Source organism: Vulpes lagopus, chromosome 1 (assembly GCF_018345385.1).
Source record: "Vulpes lagopus strain Blue_001 chromosome 1, ASM1834538v1, whole genome shotgun sequence".
In the NCBI taxonomy this organism is placed as follows: domain Eukaryota; kingdom Metazoa; phylum Chordata; class Mammalia; order Carnivora; family Canidae; genus Vulpes; species Vulpes lagopus.
In genome coordinates this window covers 28,957,571-28,976,382 of record NC_054824.1, presented here as the reverse complement: position 1 = coordinate 28,976,382, position 18,812 = coordinate 28,957,571, and the positions used below count along the sequence as shown (strand labels likewise).

Here is an 18,812-nt window from a genome sequence, read left to right as displayed (position 1 = left end):
GTTCTTTTCTATATCTCTAGCAACTCAATTTTTCAAGTTGACCATTATTGCCTGTATCCAACAAAAATAAAATTGGAATTTTAAAAATATTTCCCAGACTTGGGGAAAATAATGTTTTACAGAATTAAAAAAAAAACCCTCTGGTGTATTATGTTAAAAAGCTAGAAAACTCCTTAAGGTACACTGTGATTCATTTAATCATAATTGTGATGCATTAGAGGAACATCAGAATTTAAAATATCCCTATGAGCACGTGCCTGAAATGCGTCTCAATTTCCACATGCATATTCCTGGTTTGTTTTTTTTCATGGCTGTAATAAAATCTATGGGAAATATTCCCAATATCCTGTTAGAACTATTAGGAGATTGAAAAAGAACAGTAACCTCATGCTTGTTTCTAAAGGAGTGAGGGAAAATTAGAAAGGAGTAAATTTTTTTTTTAGTGAGATAATTGCTACCACTCTGCCTTGTACATCATTTTTAGCACAGTCCTTCAGAAACGACTGTCTAAACAGGTTACACTTTGCCAACCCAAGTTAATGGAAAACAAACTAATGATAAAACAAAATGAAGAAAAAACATTTCAATAGGAAGCCTACTGTCAGCATCTTAAAGAATGGCAGACATGGCTTTCTATTCATCTATAGAAAACTAGCACAAGTAGCACTAGTAAAACAAAATTAGCAGAAATTAAGTAACTGAAATTTTGTACAGTATCATGAATTTTTGTTTTATTTAATGTAGCAAAAACAGATTTAATAATATATATCACATTAATACATTTTATGTTCAATCTTATTTGCAAATACCTGCTATTAAAGATTATCATCCTCAAACCTAAGTACAAATATCATAATTGGCACAAGAATCAGTTTGCCAAGCTCCCACATGAGCACCATTACTAAATGACACTTCTAGTTACCCCAAAGAGTAAGCAAATAAATGAAAAACCATCATCCCACTTACCACATTGTATCTTGTCTCTTTAGTTATCTGTCTTTTCCACTAGAAGCTAAATTCTTTTGAAGAAAGGGAATCTATCCCATTGTTTTATACCCCTAGCACTTTACACAGCACCTGACATCTTCCAGGCAGTGATATTTCTGTATTATTTGAATTTTAGAATAAGAATGCATTCATGTGCTTTGTGTAAAAACAGATTAATCATAAGTCTTAAAAATTATTTTGTGTAAAACTAAACTGTCAGAATGAGTGACCTCTGTTCCTATGGACCACACCCAGCCTTTGCCATGATTTTTCATCTAAGAGGTCAGACAGAACCAGAGGTGTGCTCCCATTTGGGGCCATAGCCTTAAAAAGTATCACTAATCACTGATTAAAATCTGAGGGCTCAGAGGCTTAGAGAAGTAAATAACTTGCCCAAGCCTCATCACTATTTAATAGTGGATTTAAGACTTTAGTCCAAGTCTGTCTGATGCCCAGAGCCTGTGCTCATTTCACATTCCAGCCTGTCCTGACACAAATACAGATGAGCCCAGCACATGAGTTCCTCTCTTACACAACACACAGGCTGCTTCCTTTCATGTTTCTTCATTGATTTACTTCTCTACCATTGGTTATTTGCCCTTTATAAAAGAAAATACTGCAATCTTTTATATACAGATAATGACACTTACTAAAAATCAATACTTATTTTAATGATTTCAGCAAATATCCAGAAATCTAGTACATGGTAAACTGTGTTGGGAAGAATAAGGCATGAATATAATTTTAAAAGAGAATGACCCATGTAGTCCTATCCTAAATTCTGTGAAATGCTACAAACAGATCAATGGGTTTTTATGATGAACATAGAATATGCCAAGGTTTACTTCCATGATGTTAATAGTAAATCATCGAAAGAGGAAATGTTATGTCTTATCCACAATAATAATCTCTACATAATTTTGGCTATAAATGTTAGCCAGAAGACAAACAAAAAAATACAGATGTGAAACCCTATCTATGTCTTCCAAATAACTTTAATTACAATAGACTTATCAAATTTACTGTACCCTCAGCACTTAGTAAATGCACATATAAAATAAAATCAATTTCTCTTTTGTTCTATGGTATCACAGAATCACACATATACAAATATATCACACAGTATTGCATAAAACTTCAAAAATGAGTATTGGTGGATAAAAGCTATTACATGTAAAGAGTATATATATATGTATATATTTATAGTAGACATTTGAAAACGCTTGTCTCTGAGATTAGAATCATTTCATACTGCTACTTAAAGACAAACAACTTTAGTTTTCTAATACTGTCTTTTGGTACTTTTGCTATATACCATGGGAAAATCTTGTTTACTAATCAAATAAAAAAACTTTGATTTCCAAAATCTAAGAGGACTACACATACACCTAAAAGAGATTTTTTTTTAGTCTTGATCTAAAGAGACCAAGATAAAGTAAAACCATTTATGCCAGTCACATTGGGAGACAAATAAAAAAGGATAATGAAAACACAGATGTGTAAAATTGACAGAAATGAGTTTTAAATGCTCTAAATACCAAATGTGGAGCCTTAAGAGTGATTTTTGCATTTTTAGTAATAACAAATGCAAAAAAGTCACTCAATGTAGTACTCACCCTTCACTTAAGTTCCCAGGTAAGCACAAACATACAAAGAAGAAAACAGTTAACTACTATAGTTCATTTATATTAAAAATAGGGAATAAGCAAAAGACAAGTTCATATGTGGTCTCAGCCAATTCAGAAGAGAAACAGGACAAGCATAAAATGATTTTAAAGGAGAGAGAAACATTACCCTCAGTCAAAGGTAATTCAAATCAGGAGATCACTGAATTTCTATTTCTCTACACTTACAAATGTAACTATGTGTACATAGCTAAGTTTTGCAAAAATAGTTTACAGCAGCCACAAGGGGGCGAATTTAGACTTGAAATTAAGGCTAACGAAATTCACCTGAAAAGACTGCTTTTTTGGTGACTGCAGTACTGGCATGTTTAACGTGGGAAAAGTGTGGCTCTGTGCAGGGTGTTGGGGGACCCTGAAGGGAAAAGAATACAGAGAAGCCGACTTTTCATCGAGCCTTCTGAGGTGCCTTGCCAAGGGAGAGGCTTTAAGTCCTGAGGATATACATGTTTCCTTAGCCAAAGAGGTCCTTCTACCACAGGAGCAGGGACAGTTCTTAGGCTTCTTGCCTCCTTTTGCTTAATTCTTACACAACTCTTTTGGCTTCTTACACACTCTAATACAGGGTAGCCCAGCAATAACTGGAAGTGGGCAACTTAATGTACTCTCAAGTCACCAGATGCACTCTCATGTCTTTTTAGCTGGCATCAATCTATCCACAAAACTCTGATCATCCAGGGCTACAATGAAGTGGAGAAAGACCTTGCTCTTGCACTGTGGTGACAATCTTAACAGAATCTCTACAAGGTCCTGTCATGCATCATACCAAATACCTCTGCCATAACTGCCTGAGAGATTCCTACACTGTTGTTCATCATTGAAAATATAAAATATGCAATTATTTTTATGCTAACTTGGAAAAGATGATAGAAATTACACTTAGCTAATGAAACAACAAGCAACAAGTAAGAACAGGACATGAATCTAGATTCTGTGCAAATGCTGAGAGAGAAGAAAACAGAAAGGAGTTGCATTTTGATAGCTGCATTATAGGCAAAATCCATGAGCAACATATAGCCCTGCAATGTTGTCTCTATGAACTTCTGCTGTCAATCTAAATGAAATAAACATAAAGCTGGGACCAACAGACAGATTTCAAGCTAACTCTGTAGACATAGCTACAGGTGGAGATAATGAAGTATAAAATTGTCCCTGAACTTTAGAATCAGAAAACCTATTTAAACTACATATGTGGGAAAAAAAAATGGCCACAGCACAAGGTAGTGCATGATTAAAGAAGGTTTAATGAGACAGCCCTCCCAGGATGGGTAAGATTTACACACACACAGAGACAAGGAGGGTAGACAGCCAAGACCAGCAGAATTATAATTTGAGCAAGGTACAAAGACTGGAAAGCATTGCGTACTGTGAATAGACAAGTTTGATACTTGCTAGAGAGAAAAAAAAGAATTGGAACCTGCACATTTTTGCATGCAATGTGGAAAAAATAGTAAAAAATGTATGTGCCCAAACACAAAGGTATGAAAATACAGTAAAATTGTACTTATTGCTGACTGATTGCTATCCACTCTATAAAAAAGATCCCTGAGCAAAATATCAGCAGCATGCCATGCCATGCTGAAGGCTTCAAGTGGGGAGAGTCTAAAATGCAGAAAACTATACCTGTGAGCTCTGCTTTTTTTCACAAAAAGGTAGGTAATGTAGTAGAATATTCAAGGCTACCTGTGAAACTGCGTTTTACTTCTGCCCAATGATAACAGCCTCAGTTTTTAAACACGAATAACTCTTTTTCTGTATATTGTAAATCCCCCTGTAAGGGTAAGTATATATGTCATCAAGTTCAGGCAACTGAAGTACAACCTACTAATCTGCTGCATTAACCTGCAGATAGACTGCTTATGCCCGGGGTGACACTGCCATAAGTTAATTGGATGGATGGGATCTTGGCGGAAACCTTGAAGAATTACAATAAAGCATACCCTAAAGCTGTGGTGGTATAATAGTACCATGATACATCTCATTCTTATAAAGAACGACTGTTAACATTTTTCATTTTATTTAGAATATACAACTAATGCGTACTTGTTTCCAGGTTTCTTTCCTTCTAATGTGTTTAGATGCTGTTCAAGGGTCTCCATAAGACTGCTGGGAGCCTACAATAAGAAAGTAAAAATAAATGTCTGCATTGCTTTCTTTCACAGTAAATACACTGGAACATCACTGTAATTTTGTATGGTGGAGCTCTGTGTGTGGAGCCCACTGCATATGGGAGGTAATTTCATCTCAGGTTCTTTTGGTACTTAAAGATTTATAGATTCCAGAGAATCTCAGACGGGCCCATCTTACATATAGTTAACTCCACTGCACAACAAATGGCACTACAGTGTGGTTTCAGTGTAGAGATTGCATTGGATAGACTTTTCTATGATATTACTTATATGAAATAAACTCAAATCAAGTCCACCATATGGTTCCATAAGATCACATGAGAAAATAATAGGTATTTATATCCAATTAAAAAATATAAGTGCCCAAATACAAACTTACAGAAGTCTGAAACTACAGTAAAATCTCACTTATCTACATGTGACTGAAATGTCAGGAAAAATTGCTACTGTAGTAAATAAAAGTTGAGGGGTGTAAGTGATAGTTATGGAGAAAATGATACATCTTTAGTAGTCAAGAATTAAGATTTTCTTACTGAGCTACTTAATTTATATATATAATAAAACCTTTAGCAATATGATAATGTTAAACTACTGTATTTTAGAAGATTTAATATATTTCAACTCTTTTATTAAAAGGTACCTGAATGTTTGTTTTCATACTAACAATATGGCAATACAAAGCAATGGCATTTTACTGTATATTAGAAAGAGAAATAATAAGTTCATACATATATTCCACCCCATTTACTCCTCAAGCATTAGGAATTTAAGGTCATCCTTAAATAATTTTAACCTAAATTAGTCCTTAACAGCAGTGTAAGCATTCCATGAATGAAATATGGAGCTACATTTACAGATACATTTAATTCTAACAATTATCCTTCAAATTCATATGAAATTAATTTTGAAGACCTTTCACTATGCTAACTGCTAAAATAGCTCACATAATGCAAGGAAATTCATATAACTGTACATTTTACATTGTACCTGTAATGACAAAATCAAGTGGAATTCTTATTAAAAATTTTTAATTTTCAAAGTTCAGGATATTTAATCTCATTTTCACTTCACTAATAGATTCATGAGCCATTTTAACAATTAAGTGATTATTATATATGTAATTATATGATTATTATAAATATAAATTACTAAGTAAATAAAAATATTAATTTGATCAAAGTGACAGAGGTAGGGTAGAAAGACTCAGTCCTATGAGCATTATCTAAAATATTATGGCCTATACAGTAGAAAAAGTAAGCTTATGGGGGATATAATAAATTTAGAAAGTTGTAAAAATTAGAATTTAAAAATATAATTCAGGTGAAAGTAGACTTACTTAGCAAATTCCGAGAAACTGAAACTAAGACTATACCCATAAGTTGTAAAAAAATAAATTTTTAAGAGATAAGGAAAATTTTGCTCCATAGGACTAACAGTATACTATAAAGATGTATTCATTTAATACATAGAATATGCACTGTATTTTTAAAAGCAAGAAAAAATGCTTCATAATTTTTAGGTGAATTAATACCCGATAACTTCAAAATTATCATGCTAAATGTCATAATAACAATTACTATAATTGTCAGAATAATGGGACCTAGGAAGCCTGGGCATATAATTTCAAAATTTACATATTTCTATTTTTTTCTACTGGGATCATAGTAAGGAAAAAAAATCAAGCCACAGAACTCCTCTCCAGTTACAAGACATAGGTCCTCTAAATGTTCAATGCAACATAAAGAAAATGTGATTCCATGTTAAAATGGCTTAAAAAGACAAATGCTACTTATAGTCACAGAACAGAACAATATGGGATAACAAAAAAGGAGGTGGTGTTTTCTCCTATAAACTTCCTTGGTTACCTTAAGAACAAAAAAACCAAAAACTGGGACGACAGTTTGCAACTTCATCCTTTTTTGCAAAGTTTCTTAATAATTTTTGGATGAAACATTCAAAAGAAAGTGGCAGTCACAAAAATTACTAGTTTAAAAAAATCTTACCAAGAGCACAGATTACAAAACTAACTTTTGTCTTTGAGGGGGGTTATTCTGTGATAAATTGCACATAAAATTAAGTTTGGAGCATTTTACCTTAAAGGTTTAAAAATGCTTCATTATTTACATTTTTTACAAAGACATGTGAGATATCATAGAAACAAATTCCTCAAATGTTTTTGGAGGAAAAACATCTATTTTGATAGTAATGTTCACAAATATAGGAATATTGGCTGCCTTCTTAACTCTACCTATGGCACTGAGTCTATCTTGGCAGTATAGTAGACAAAAAGTGTCTCAAATTTCCAAGCAGCAAAACTTTGAGAATGCCCCTGCTGTTGTAAAAGGAATCTAAAAGAACAAACTATAAATAGCAGGATCTTAGTTGCTTATTTTTAAAAATGCCACAGTAAATAGACCAATCAGATGGAAACACCAACCCAAAAATCAAGTCATTCTGTGGAAGCTAACAGGTAACAATAATGTATCACTGTTCCAGAACTGATCAGTGGTATGGTTTTTTTTTTTTTTAAAAAACAAAAACAAAAACAAAAAAATCTTCCCTTTACTAGTAGTTTTCAGATCAACCAGAATTCCCAACACCAAAACCTAAGATGTTTTTCACAAATGGAGATACTTTAAATTTGGAACACACACACACACACGCCAAACAGAAAATGCTTTAGAACCTAAAGTATCTGAATTGTCAATGGTTGCTTCCTTTTGGATCCTGGACTCACAGTCAGCTTTGAATTTGTTCCAAGAAAAGGATTTTCAAAATATCATTTAATTGATGTTCATAAATCATTTAAATGCAATCATGATGATATGCACAATTATCTAAAGAGGGCTATAAATGACCACACTGGTATTTATTTTGCATTTTCCAACCAAAATGACATCTATTAAATTCCTCTTCTCCACCTTGCTGCAAGAAGAATTCTAATTTTTTTTTTTTCAGACATAAGCAGCCTATTCTTACTCCCAGTCGCTAGGTAGCTTCCCCACATCTATCGCCTTTATAACCCTCATCCATGCTGGGTATTTTGGCTCACTGCCACAGCTAGAATCAGTGGCCTTGGTGGCTACAGAGGAGCCTGGCAGAAAGTAGAAACTAATCTCAAAGATGTTAAACGAGTCCACACAACCTGGCATCTCTGACCCATCACCAGATTAATCTTGGTCTAACACTGTGTAAAGTTGGACTAACTCTAGAGCAGCTCACATTCCAACTCAGACCTGATCATACTGTCACAGTGGGTCTAAATTGCCAGATCAATTAGAAGCCTCCACTAGACCATTGGAAGGGGCTCTAAATAAGAATTAGGGAGAGTGTTTAGTCCTGTCACTCATAATCCCAACAGAAATCATAATTGGTTACTTATTAAGAAATTTCAAAAGCACACAATACTCTTGTTTTGAGATTTAAATATATGCTCGAGAAATGAACCAGAGAATTTTTGCGTGTATGATGAGGTAATTTTAAAATAGATGTCACTATGGAAGTTTATGTGGCTCTTAAGGTCATAAAAAATGCAGAGGAAAGAATGATATCAGATTCTAATAAATATCACAAAATACTCAGGGCAAGATTTTACCCTTTTTAAGGATAAGATCTCTGTTGCCCTTATTACGGTAACACAACGTACACCATTAAGTAGTATGTCTCTGGACTACTATTTCAGAGAAGGAGATTCTATAAATTATAATGAATATTATAGCAACATTCAAAATTAAACCCAGGTTTGTGAATCCTTCTTTCAATGACGTATTACAATTTTCTAATTAAAAAAAAAAAAAAAAGAACCAAGCCGGGCCTGAACTCAAGACCCTTAGATCAAGACGTGAGCTGAAATCAACAGTTGGACACTTATCTAACTAAGCCACCCAAATGCCCCCAAACAAAAAGATATTTAAATATTCTTTTAAACTTTTGTCTCAGATGTTAATACAAACTGAGACAAATGAGGACCTATTTTCTTCTTAACTGAGAGCCTCTATGATAATATATTTAGTTTTACTTTTATTCCATAGTAAGAGCATCTATACAGTTTAAATAAAGATTATTTACCATTTCTAAAAGCTATTCATTGAGCAATATATTTTAATATCTACCTTTTTTTAGGTTAATATGTATTACTTGGCTATTTTACCAAACTACAATGTAAATATTTATTTATTATTTTTAATTTTTAAAAATTATTTATTTATGATAGTCACAGAGAGACAGAGAGAGAGAGAGAGAGGCAGAGACATAGGCAGAGGGAGAAGCAGACTCCATGCACTGGGAGCCCGACGTGGGATTCGATCCTAGGTCTCCAGGATCGCGCGCTGGGCCAAAGGCAGGCGCCAAACCACTGTGCTACCCAGGGATCCCCTTTATTTATTATTTTAAATATAGAAACATTTCAAAGGATTATAGTCATTTTGTTATTATTAAAAAGTGGGTCATCTTTTATTTTGACAGTTTTCTTCTATTATGATGACTATTTACAAGATAGAAAACTCATACATTCACTACTGGTATGTAAGATAGAAGCTCTATATTCTCTCTTAATATCTCACAATCTCTAGTTAAAGGATATGTTTGGGACAGAAATTTACCATAACACAGTAAAGAGTTGATTAAATGAAAACAGTTCCTGCCAATTATGAGAAAAGTCACACAGTAATTCTGGACATGTGAATGGTTCTTGATTCTACATCTTAGGAGCCCTAGAGTGTACCCTCTTGACAGATGAAAGGATCCATAAGAAAGCACTACTGTTATTTTTGCTTGCTAGATGATCCCCAGAGAAATCACTTATCTACTACTATGACTTTTTTTTAAAGGTTATTTATGGTAGAAATTCCTCTACTTGATAGGGAAGACAAGAATCAGTGTAGTAGAACTATAGTATCAGAGTGCTCCTCTTCCATGCCCCTCCTTCGTACCTGGGAAATGTTGAAAACTAGGAGAACAAGCAGAAAGAACATTTCAATGTTCCAACTACATGCCTACCAATAGTCACTGTTCAGAGACAAAATGCTTTTCAAACATTACTCAAGGCTTCTTTTTGAATCAAGTTCAAGAATGAAAAGATGGTCCTCAAACAGTAAATTTGGATGCCTTTAAAAGAAGAAACTATGTTATAAGGGCAGGTAAATCTTCATATTAACTCCAGAAATATATTCAGTAGCTAGAAAAAATATGCAAGCTAGAATAATTTCCAAGAAAGTTGGTTGGCCTAAATTCAAAATGCATTAAATGCTTATAAGACTATGCCCCAGGTAATATCTTTTATGGCAAACTATGGAGTAATAATTTCATGCCTACTACACTTTTCACTCAGAGAATCACTTACCTGTGTGAGGTCAGGAATGTCACCTTTATCAATGCCAACTTGCTGCAGATTAAAAAAGATAAGGTTCTTAATGGAAATTTTTAAAATTAATTTCTTTGCATTTAACAGAAGACAATCCACAGAATAGTTAAAACCAAGCTGAATCTTGGTATAAAAGAACTGTCAACTCAACATAATAGAGCAATGATTTTCTTAATGTAGTTAGATATAACAAATGTACAGAATTTCACTAGAACCCAAAAAAAGACACAAGATATTGAAGTATAAAATTTAAAGTTTTCCTCCACAACTAATGACAGCTAAAAGTAAAAAAAAAAAAATTCTTAGACTAAATTTAAATTGTTATAAATGCTCAGTAAATCCTCTGGACAGGGAATGGTCATTTAGGTTTAATAACTTGTTCAGGGTGTAGGATCCACCTCTCTTCCCACAGAGAGAACCACTTTGTGTTTTACTTATGTATCCTTCCAGAGTTTCTTTATGTATATCTAAGGAAATCAGAAATATATAAATACATATTTATTTCCTTCATTATTATACAATAACAGTGTATTATATACACTGGGCTTATATTTTTCATTTAACAATACATCTCAGACAGATATCCGCATTAACACACAGTTTCCTTATTTTTTTAAAGAGCTTCTTTCCCTATGATTTATTTTTATTTAATAAGTCACATATTAACGGACATTGAAATTGCTTCTAATCTCTGGCCATTGGGAGCAATGCTGCACACAGCATTTTGTATGTATGTGAACATACCTGTAGGATATATTTGTAGAACTGGAGTTATTAGGTAAAAGCACATGTGAAATTTTAGTGTTGGTAGCTTAGGGAAGGGAAGCAGGGGAGGGAGGAAGAACAGAAAGGAGAAATAGCACGAAAGAGCACAAATATGGGAATATACAAATGAAAGTGAATCAATGAAAAGAGTATATATACACGTTAACTATACTGTTCTATCAACTCTTTTGTGGGTTTAAAAATTATTCAAAATAAAAACCTGGGGAAAAATACAAATCATAACTTCAATTCTCTCATTATGTAAATGATAAAATTTAGGCTCAAAGAAACAAAGTAGGTTAAATCAAGTCTCTCCCTTTGAGACATGAACTGCCTTGATTATGTTGATGGAAATGCAGAAGCAAATGCATGAAGCAAGCATAAGTTCTGGGTTCCTACAAAGACAATAAAATAAACTAGAGATCGGAAAAACCACTTGTTTGACAAATGCTCTTAGCTAAGTTCTTTATTTTGCTTTCTCTAGTCTATAGCAGGGTTTCTCAGGCGTGGCACCATTCACATTTCAGGATGATAATTTTTCAGGTCTGTCTTTTGCACTGTAGGATATTACCAACACCCTTCTCTACCCACTGGATGCCAATACTTTCCTTTCCTCCAGTTGTGACAACCAAAAATGTCTCAAGACACTGATTGCTAGGGAGAAGAGGGGAGCAAAATCACCCATTGTGGAGAACTACTGATGTAGAGCATTGACTCTCATTCTCCTAGAGCAACTTAGGCTGCAGATTCCTCCTGAAGGTATAGACATTACCTGCCAATGACTGAACTCTGGCTTTAGGGAAGCTATTGTTGCTTCCCAAAACTCAATTAACTATCACAAATTATGGAAATTATAAACTTAGGTAACTTCATTCCATTTATTTCCATATTTTAATATATCTTTAAGTGATCCATTAAAAATATTAATATGAATGAAGTCAGCATTTTTGAAATTAAAGTATCATGCATCTTTAATATTAGGATCATCTTGATAAAAGGTGATATGTTTCTCTTAAATAGATAGTTAACAGAACTTTTTTGAACCGAAGACATAATTTAGGAATTCTTCCTTGACACTGCTATTTTCACTAACCTGAACTTCTGAACCATAATGTAATTGGAGGCTTGAGCTGAGGTGTAACTGTATTCCAGAAATCTCATCACTTTCTGTCTGCAAATATTCTGGGAGACATAACTCCTACGACTTGGTATTTATCTTAGAATAGCAAACTAAGAATAACTTAGTTCTATAAAAAGGGAAGTGTGTTTAGAAGAAATGCCTATTAGTTATAAAACAACCATTTTACAAAGTTTCAATTGCCTGTTTTAGGAGACTTCATCGTAAAAATTCAAAACATGCAAAGTTTTCTCATTTCAAGCAATTCCTCTGGGATATTTGAATGTTTCCACAGACGTTGTTCAACTACTCTATGTTCCTTTTAACATGGCGGACAATTTGTTAATATTTGCCAATAGCCTATATACATAGTTCTATTTTAAAAATGGCATTCTAGAAGTCTTCTACACATTCTTCAGGAAAATGGTACCAACTACAGGGTAGCTACTGGATATGGTCCATACATATGTACATCACACAAGGGTTGTTTGGTAGAGAGAAGCTTTGTACATTTGTTAAGAAATTTCTGTATTTACCAATCATAGCTGAACCACTCAACATTGGTATTCAAACAATTAATACCTAATTTATGAATAATGTAATTTAAGTAAAGAAAACACAAATGGTTGTTAGCCCATTGTGGGTTAGTATTTATTCTATTAAAATAATTTTGTAAATTAGTATCATTGTATACAAAAGTCATAGTCATAAAGTTCAAATAAAAGTATAATATTTAAAAATAAAAAAAAAAGTATAATATTTATATTCAGTTATTTAGACTAATTTCTGTATACTTTCTTCTCAACAGCCTGAAATGCGCCTGTGCTAACATGAAATTATCAAGATATATGAAATAAAATGTTACACCTAAAAATAGAAGTACCCCCTTTCTCACAAAGACCTTGAATCCAGCCTTACAGTGTTGATTAGAGAAATGTATACCCTAGATTGTCACACGTCCAGCTCCTTACCTATCTAACATATACAATAAAGAATGGGGGAGCTGGGCAGCACATGTACCGAGAATCAATGGAACAATGAAAGGATCTTCTGCTCTGGATGCTTAGGCATAATTGATATTTCCACAGAAAAAAGTCAGGCAAATTTTACTAGATTATATTGATAACTAAGGTTAAACCAGGGGAAAATCTTATCAAATACAAAAAGCAAAATTGTATAGCAGGAAAAGCAAAACTTTCAAGCAAGTCTATCCTTTCTTAAAGACAACCATCATCAATAAGCCCTTGAGAAATACACATGCCTTCATGTATATGTAATTCCTGTAAACTAGTCTTTGCCCTTTGTTTCTCATATTAGATATTAAAAAATACTTTTGTTGATTACAAACTATATGGACCAAGGTCAAGAGACTATGTTTTGCAGTTATCAGTCCCCTAATTTGAACTTGACAATTATTATTCCTGTGAATAAGTGAAATTTGAAAGATAATGCATGGACTACAGTGCTTTTGAAATTCTGTGTATAAAATGCTTGTTCTTGTGCTATATTCTCAAAATGACAAAAATTGAAAAAGCATGGCACAAATGTTCCATGGCCACAGCCTTGTATGCTTTGCTGTTCACCTTCTGAATGCCTCGCACATGGCACTCCAGTCAATACAATTTGTTCCCCGACACATAAGATAAGACCCAACTAGTCATCCTGCCAAACGACTGTGATAACAATGTTGTAACTTCCGATATCAGTATGAATCAATAACTGGATTTCATGAGAGAAAACACTAACTTACAAGTAACACCTCCTCAGGAACACCAATTATATGGTTACACAGTTATTGTGATTAAGTACAAACAGACATCCTTAAGAAACAATTTATAAAAAAAAAAAAAAAAAAAAAAAAAAAAGAAACAATTTATAAACTTCATAAAATTAATGATACTTTAATTTTTTTCCTTGTATTTAAATACTGACAAAGTAAGAAGGTCATATGTATGATTTCTACACACTAAGAACAATAAATGGACTTTCTTAAGGGCTTTTTAAAAATATTTTATTTATTTATCCATGAGAGACCCAGAGAGAGAGGCAGAGACAAAGGTAGAGGGAGAAGCAGGCTCCCTGTGATGAGCCCAGTGTGGAACTTGATCCCAGGACCCTGGGATCATGACCTGAGCCGAAGGTAGACGCTCAACCACTGAGTTACCCAGGGGTCCCATGGACCTTTTTTTTTTTTTGTTCAGGGTTTAATAAAAAGGAAGCTCTTCCTTACAATCAAAGATAGCCATAAATGGAGAAGAGGGATGAACCACCTTTTAAAGCTCTGAATCTGCTCAGTATCCATGAAACTTGTATTTGAATACAGAATGATCATTTAATTGGGATGCAGGAGTGTACAGTTCTCAGTGAGAAGTTGAAGGAGAGGACCTTTGAGGCCACTTTTAGCCCTAATACACTGGAGTTCTGGGACAGAATGCCTTGCCAGATTATAAACCCCATTACTGACTCCAGATACATAAATTTATATTCTTAAATTATATTTCCAACACAGCTTAATATTACTTACCTCTGCAACTTTGAGAAATTCAGATACTCTTGTCATTCTAGTTAGAAATCGTTTGTAAATTTCTAGGGCATCTTTACATTGTCCTTTCTTCATTTCAAAAAACTTTTCTGGAAGAGATAGATAAGCATTTTGAAAAGACTATTATTTCAATTTTCTTCTAAGTTTACGTTAATGCTATTAATTAAAACTTAAATGAGTGTTTGGATCAAAACAATAGGCACTTCAACCTGTATGAGGTTCTAAAGTACCTAAAAGAAAGGGGACTCACAAAGTTTAATGACAGAGTTATGTTCAAGGTGTCTCAAATGGAAGCATTTAAATAATGAAAGCACAATTAAAGTAGAAGAACAGATGAAGTGTCGCAACAAGTTAAATTCATGATCCATATATATATATATCCCAGTACCCTGCTTTAGAAAATAGAATCAAATACTTGCTTATAATCTCATAAGTTTTACAGCATCATTATTTTCTTATTATCTCACCATAAACCAATAACCTATAAAGCATTAAGTTTCTCCAAATTAAAGAATTCTTTAATTCTTTGTCTACACTCTGCATAAATTGATACTTTTGTTGGCCATAAATGGTTCTTTCAAACATTATAATGTGTCTCTTGCTAGAAAGTAGTGGTGTTTTGTGAAAAATATTTGGTTTACCAAACTCATCATGGCTTCCTAGTCCATAATTGTATCCTCCTTTAACTTTCAACTTTCCAGACAGAAAAACAGAGGATCCTTTTGCCGCTCTCTCTTGCACTCCCAAGACTGGAATTCACAATCACAAGGGTACTATAGCTACATTATAATTATACTACACAAGTGTATTTTCTACAAAAGTGTTTGGAAGAAAACCAGCATTTTATCAGTATTTTTGCCAGCCAGTCATTTATCAGTTCATTCAGTCAATAATTATTGACATCGTGAATGAAGACAGAGAAGGCCAGGGTCTGCAACAGCTTCCAGGCCACTCTGGATCATAACTGAGGATGATTCTGTATTCTTCATTATTTTATATTTTCACATGGTAACACACATGCTATTTTTATATTCTCTCATACTTTAAGGTTCTTAATTTCATTCAGCATGTAATTTTACTACCTTAAAAGTATTTTTAATTTTCTCAAGAAAGGTTTAATAATATATAATTACACAAAGAACTAATTATTGAGGGTAGCTACTCATTACCTTCTGTTGACAGTCTGGGTAATTTTACATTTAACATGGACCTCCCCTGTAGGGTATTCAAGGGAGGCAAAAAGATCAAGAAAACAAACACATACTGTTTTGCACTTAAGAGTTGAGAGGGAAGTGAGTCTTTTAAAATATGGCCATATCTAACCTAAAAGGTATTATGCTAAGTGAAGCAAGTCAGAGAAAAACAAATACCATATGATTTCACTTACATATAGAATTTAAAAAGCAAAACAAAAAACGGACTCTTAAATACAAAGAACAAACTGGTGGTTGCCAGAGGGGAGGTGGGTGGGGGGATGGGTGAAATAGATGAAGGGAATTAAGAGGTATAAACTTACAGTTATAAAATACATAAAGTCACAGAGATGAATAGCAAAGCATAGGGAACACAGTCAATAATACTGTAATAACATTGTTATGGTGACAGATGGTGACTACACTTACAGTGAGCACTGCATGATAATGTACAGAATAGTCAAATCAGTATGTTGTACATCTGAAACTAATATAACATTGTCAACTACACTTCAGTATCTAAAAGTGGCCAAATCTCTTCTTTATCCACTCTATCCTGTTTTCTAATGCTACAGGTAGAATTATGGTGCTATAAGGGAATAAATCTTTAACAGTTTAAACTTTTTTTAAAAAGGACTTATCTTGGCAAAATAAAATTCTTTCTTTCTTTCTAAACAATCTTCACATAAATAATTTCTTCCAAACATCTAAATTACTTTTCTTTACTATAATCTAAGTTTACTTATTTGCATCAGATCTTCAGCAGTAACACAAAAAAAGAAATCAACTTAATAATTTTAATTTCCTTTTAGAACCAATGCATCAGAACCTTACGCAATTTGTCTCCTCTGGATGCTTTTTAAATTGTTCATATCTTTCACGGTAATTTAGGATTCAGGAACAAAGTAATAAAATTATTATGGCTTTAGGTTATAATTTCCAAATTGTTTCTGTAACAGTGGTAATGATACAGAAAAGCAACATGTACTGATATAGGGGAAGCTGTGAGATTCCCCTGTCCCCTAAGAGACTATGGTAGGGCCAGGAGCAATTCATACTTTTAACAGAAGGGATGGGTTATCCAGAAATAAGCTTCTGTCTTTATTTCATACTAAAGATAACATATGTTGATTTTCAGTATTTGAAATGAAATTTCAAATTTGGCCTTTTTATGTGAATCTTTATAATGTGTTGATAAATTTCCTTGCCATATTACTATTAATTTCCACAGAACAACTGTCCTAAGGAAAAGAATCAGACGAAAAGGAATCTCATTCCTGTGAAATAAACCAAGGCTTTTGCACATGGACTATGACTAATGCTCATTAGTCAAAAGGAAAGCATCTTCTTACTTGCACGTCAGAGTTTCATTATAAGTGATAAAATGTTTGCAAAGATTTGTGGCACCAACATGGATTCCAACATTAGCTGCAGAAAACTGCTCATGAAGTCCTTGATTAAAACTAACCCATAATTTATTTATCAAGTTAATTCCTAGCACTATTTAGTAAACAAGCAAAAAACATACCTGTCTCAAAACACTCAGGATATAGTAAGCGTATCTATCTTCTAGAGTGTTATTTTTGTAAGAGCAATTTAACAGCAATGCTGAATGAAGGCTACTCAACACCAGAATGTGATAAGGCAAGAACACATACCTCTACCACTTTTGAGGTCAAGTCTTTAATATGAAGATACAACTCTCCTTTTCTGCTCCTACTGTTAGATAACAGACTATCCTTTTCAAATTAGATGAAATAAAAATATATATCGCATGGTTATTATTTTAAAATACAGAGAAAATGCATTCTTACTACAATCTTATCTCTGAAGTCAACATAAAGAGAAAGTAAAACAGAGCAGCATTTAAGCAGATGTTCAAGACAATAGAGGAGAAACACATGGCTTAACGTGTTTAACTGCTCAATGAATTGTAAAGGCAGTAAGTCCAATCAATGTTTTTGAAGCAGAAGTAGGAAACCAACAAGGGTACACACTAGTGAGAGGGCATGAGAACAAATCGGAACTTCATTTCTGACTGTCTATGGAGTTGAATAAGATAAGCACCTTCAAAATAACGGAGGTTTTAGGTTTAAAAGACTAATTATGTATCAATAGAAATGAGATTAGGAAGGGCAAATTCAAGAGTTCCGTTTTGAAGATTGCTGAGTTTTAAAAACACAATATCTAAATTTAAGTGTCTACAAATAAGACTTGCAAAACTGGTGCTCAGAAGAAAGGTTACAGACTGAAAGAATAAATCTGGGACTCATCATAAGGATATCTCCATAGGAAACCATAGGGTTCCCAAAGAAAAATATATAAGAAAGCAGGAAAATAACTGGCTAGAAATGAATCATAGCAAAAACTCACATTTATGAGTGGTAAGGAAGAGAAAGATATGCCCATAAAAAGGAATGGGAAGATCTGTTATTTGTTTTACTGGTAAACCCTCCCACTTGAAATAAAGGTAATACAGTGTTGAATTACATATTAACAGGTATCTTTCCCCAATAGGGCAAAATCTCTAAGAGCACTGTGTTTGATTGCCTTACCCAACCTCCATTCTCTCTCTTTCTAGACTTAGGAGAAGCTAGGATGTCGGATACAAATTCAGTTCTGTAAATTAGACAGACCTGTGAGAGATCTGGAAGGTAAAACTGAGGTAGAAGCCATCTTCCTGTATGTTTTTAGCTATTTCTGTGACAAGAAAGTCCCTAGAAATGTAAGATTATCCTTCCGTAGCATTCCACTGTCTACCCTCCACCCTCCAAGGTTCTGAGGAGTAGTGGTTATAGTCACACCCATTTGATATGACTCCCTACTTCCTGGATTATAGCTTCACGTGTCTATTCTCTAGGTTCCTGGGGCTGCAGGGCAGCTGAGGTGGTGGCAGAAGTTTCTCATTTTTAGTGTACCATAAAGTGGTGGGCTCAGAAGTAGTAGCTTTCCTGGTGTGTAAGAATTTATCATTTCAGAAGTCATTCAGGAGGCTAAGCCTAGAACCACTTCTGATAATTACTTAAGCACCCAAC

General features: G+C 33.7%; 1 protein-coding gene across 14 annotated transcripts in view; it reads right to left on the bottom strand.

Annotated features, from left to right (window-relative positions):
• SNAP91 (synaptosome associated protein 91) overlaps positions 1 to 18,812 on the bottom strand; it is a 140,368-nt gene that overhangs the window by 62,267 nt on the left and 59,289 nt on the right. For 10 of the 14 annotated variants that reach the window (XM_041724044.1, XM_041724055.1, XM_041724120.1 and 7 more), the window contains exons 8-11: positions 14,567 to 14,673; positions 10,140 to 10,181; positions 4,713 to 4,783; positions 2,604 to 2,609 (exon numbers count right to left, since the gene is read on the bottom strand). In XM_041724044.1, the coding sequence (XP_041579978.1) occupies positions 2,604 to 2,609; positions 4,713 to 4,783; positions 10,140 to 10,181; positions 14,567 to 14,673 (226 nt within the window). The remainder of the gene's footprint in view (positions 1 to 2,603; positions 2,610 to 4,712; positions 4,784 to 10,139; positions 10,182 to 14,566; positions 14,674 to 18,812) is intronic. The other 4 variants (XM_041724129.1, XM_041724097.1, XM_041724106.1 and 1 more) reach the window with 1 other exon arrangement.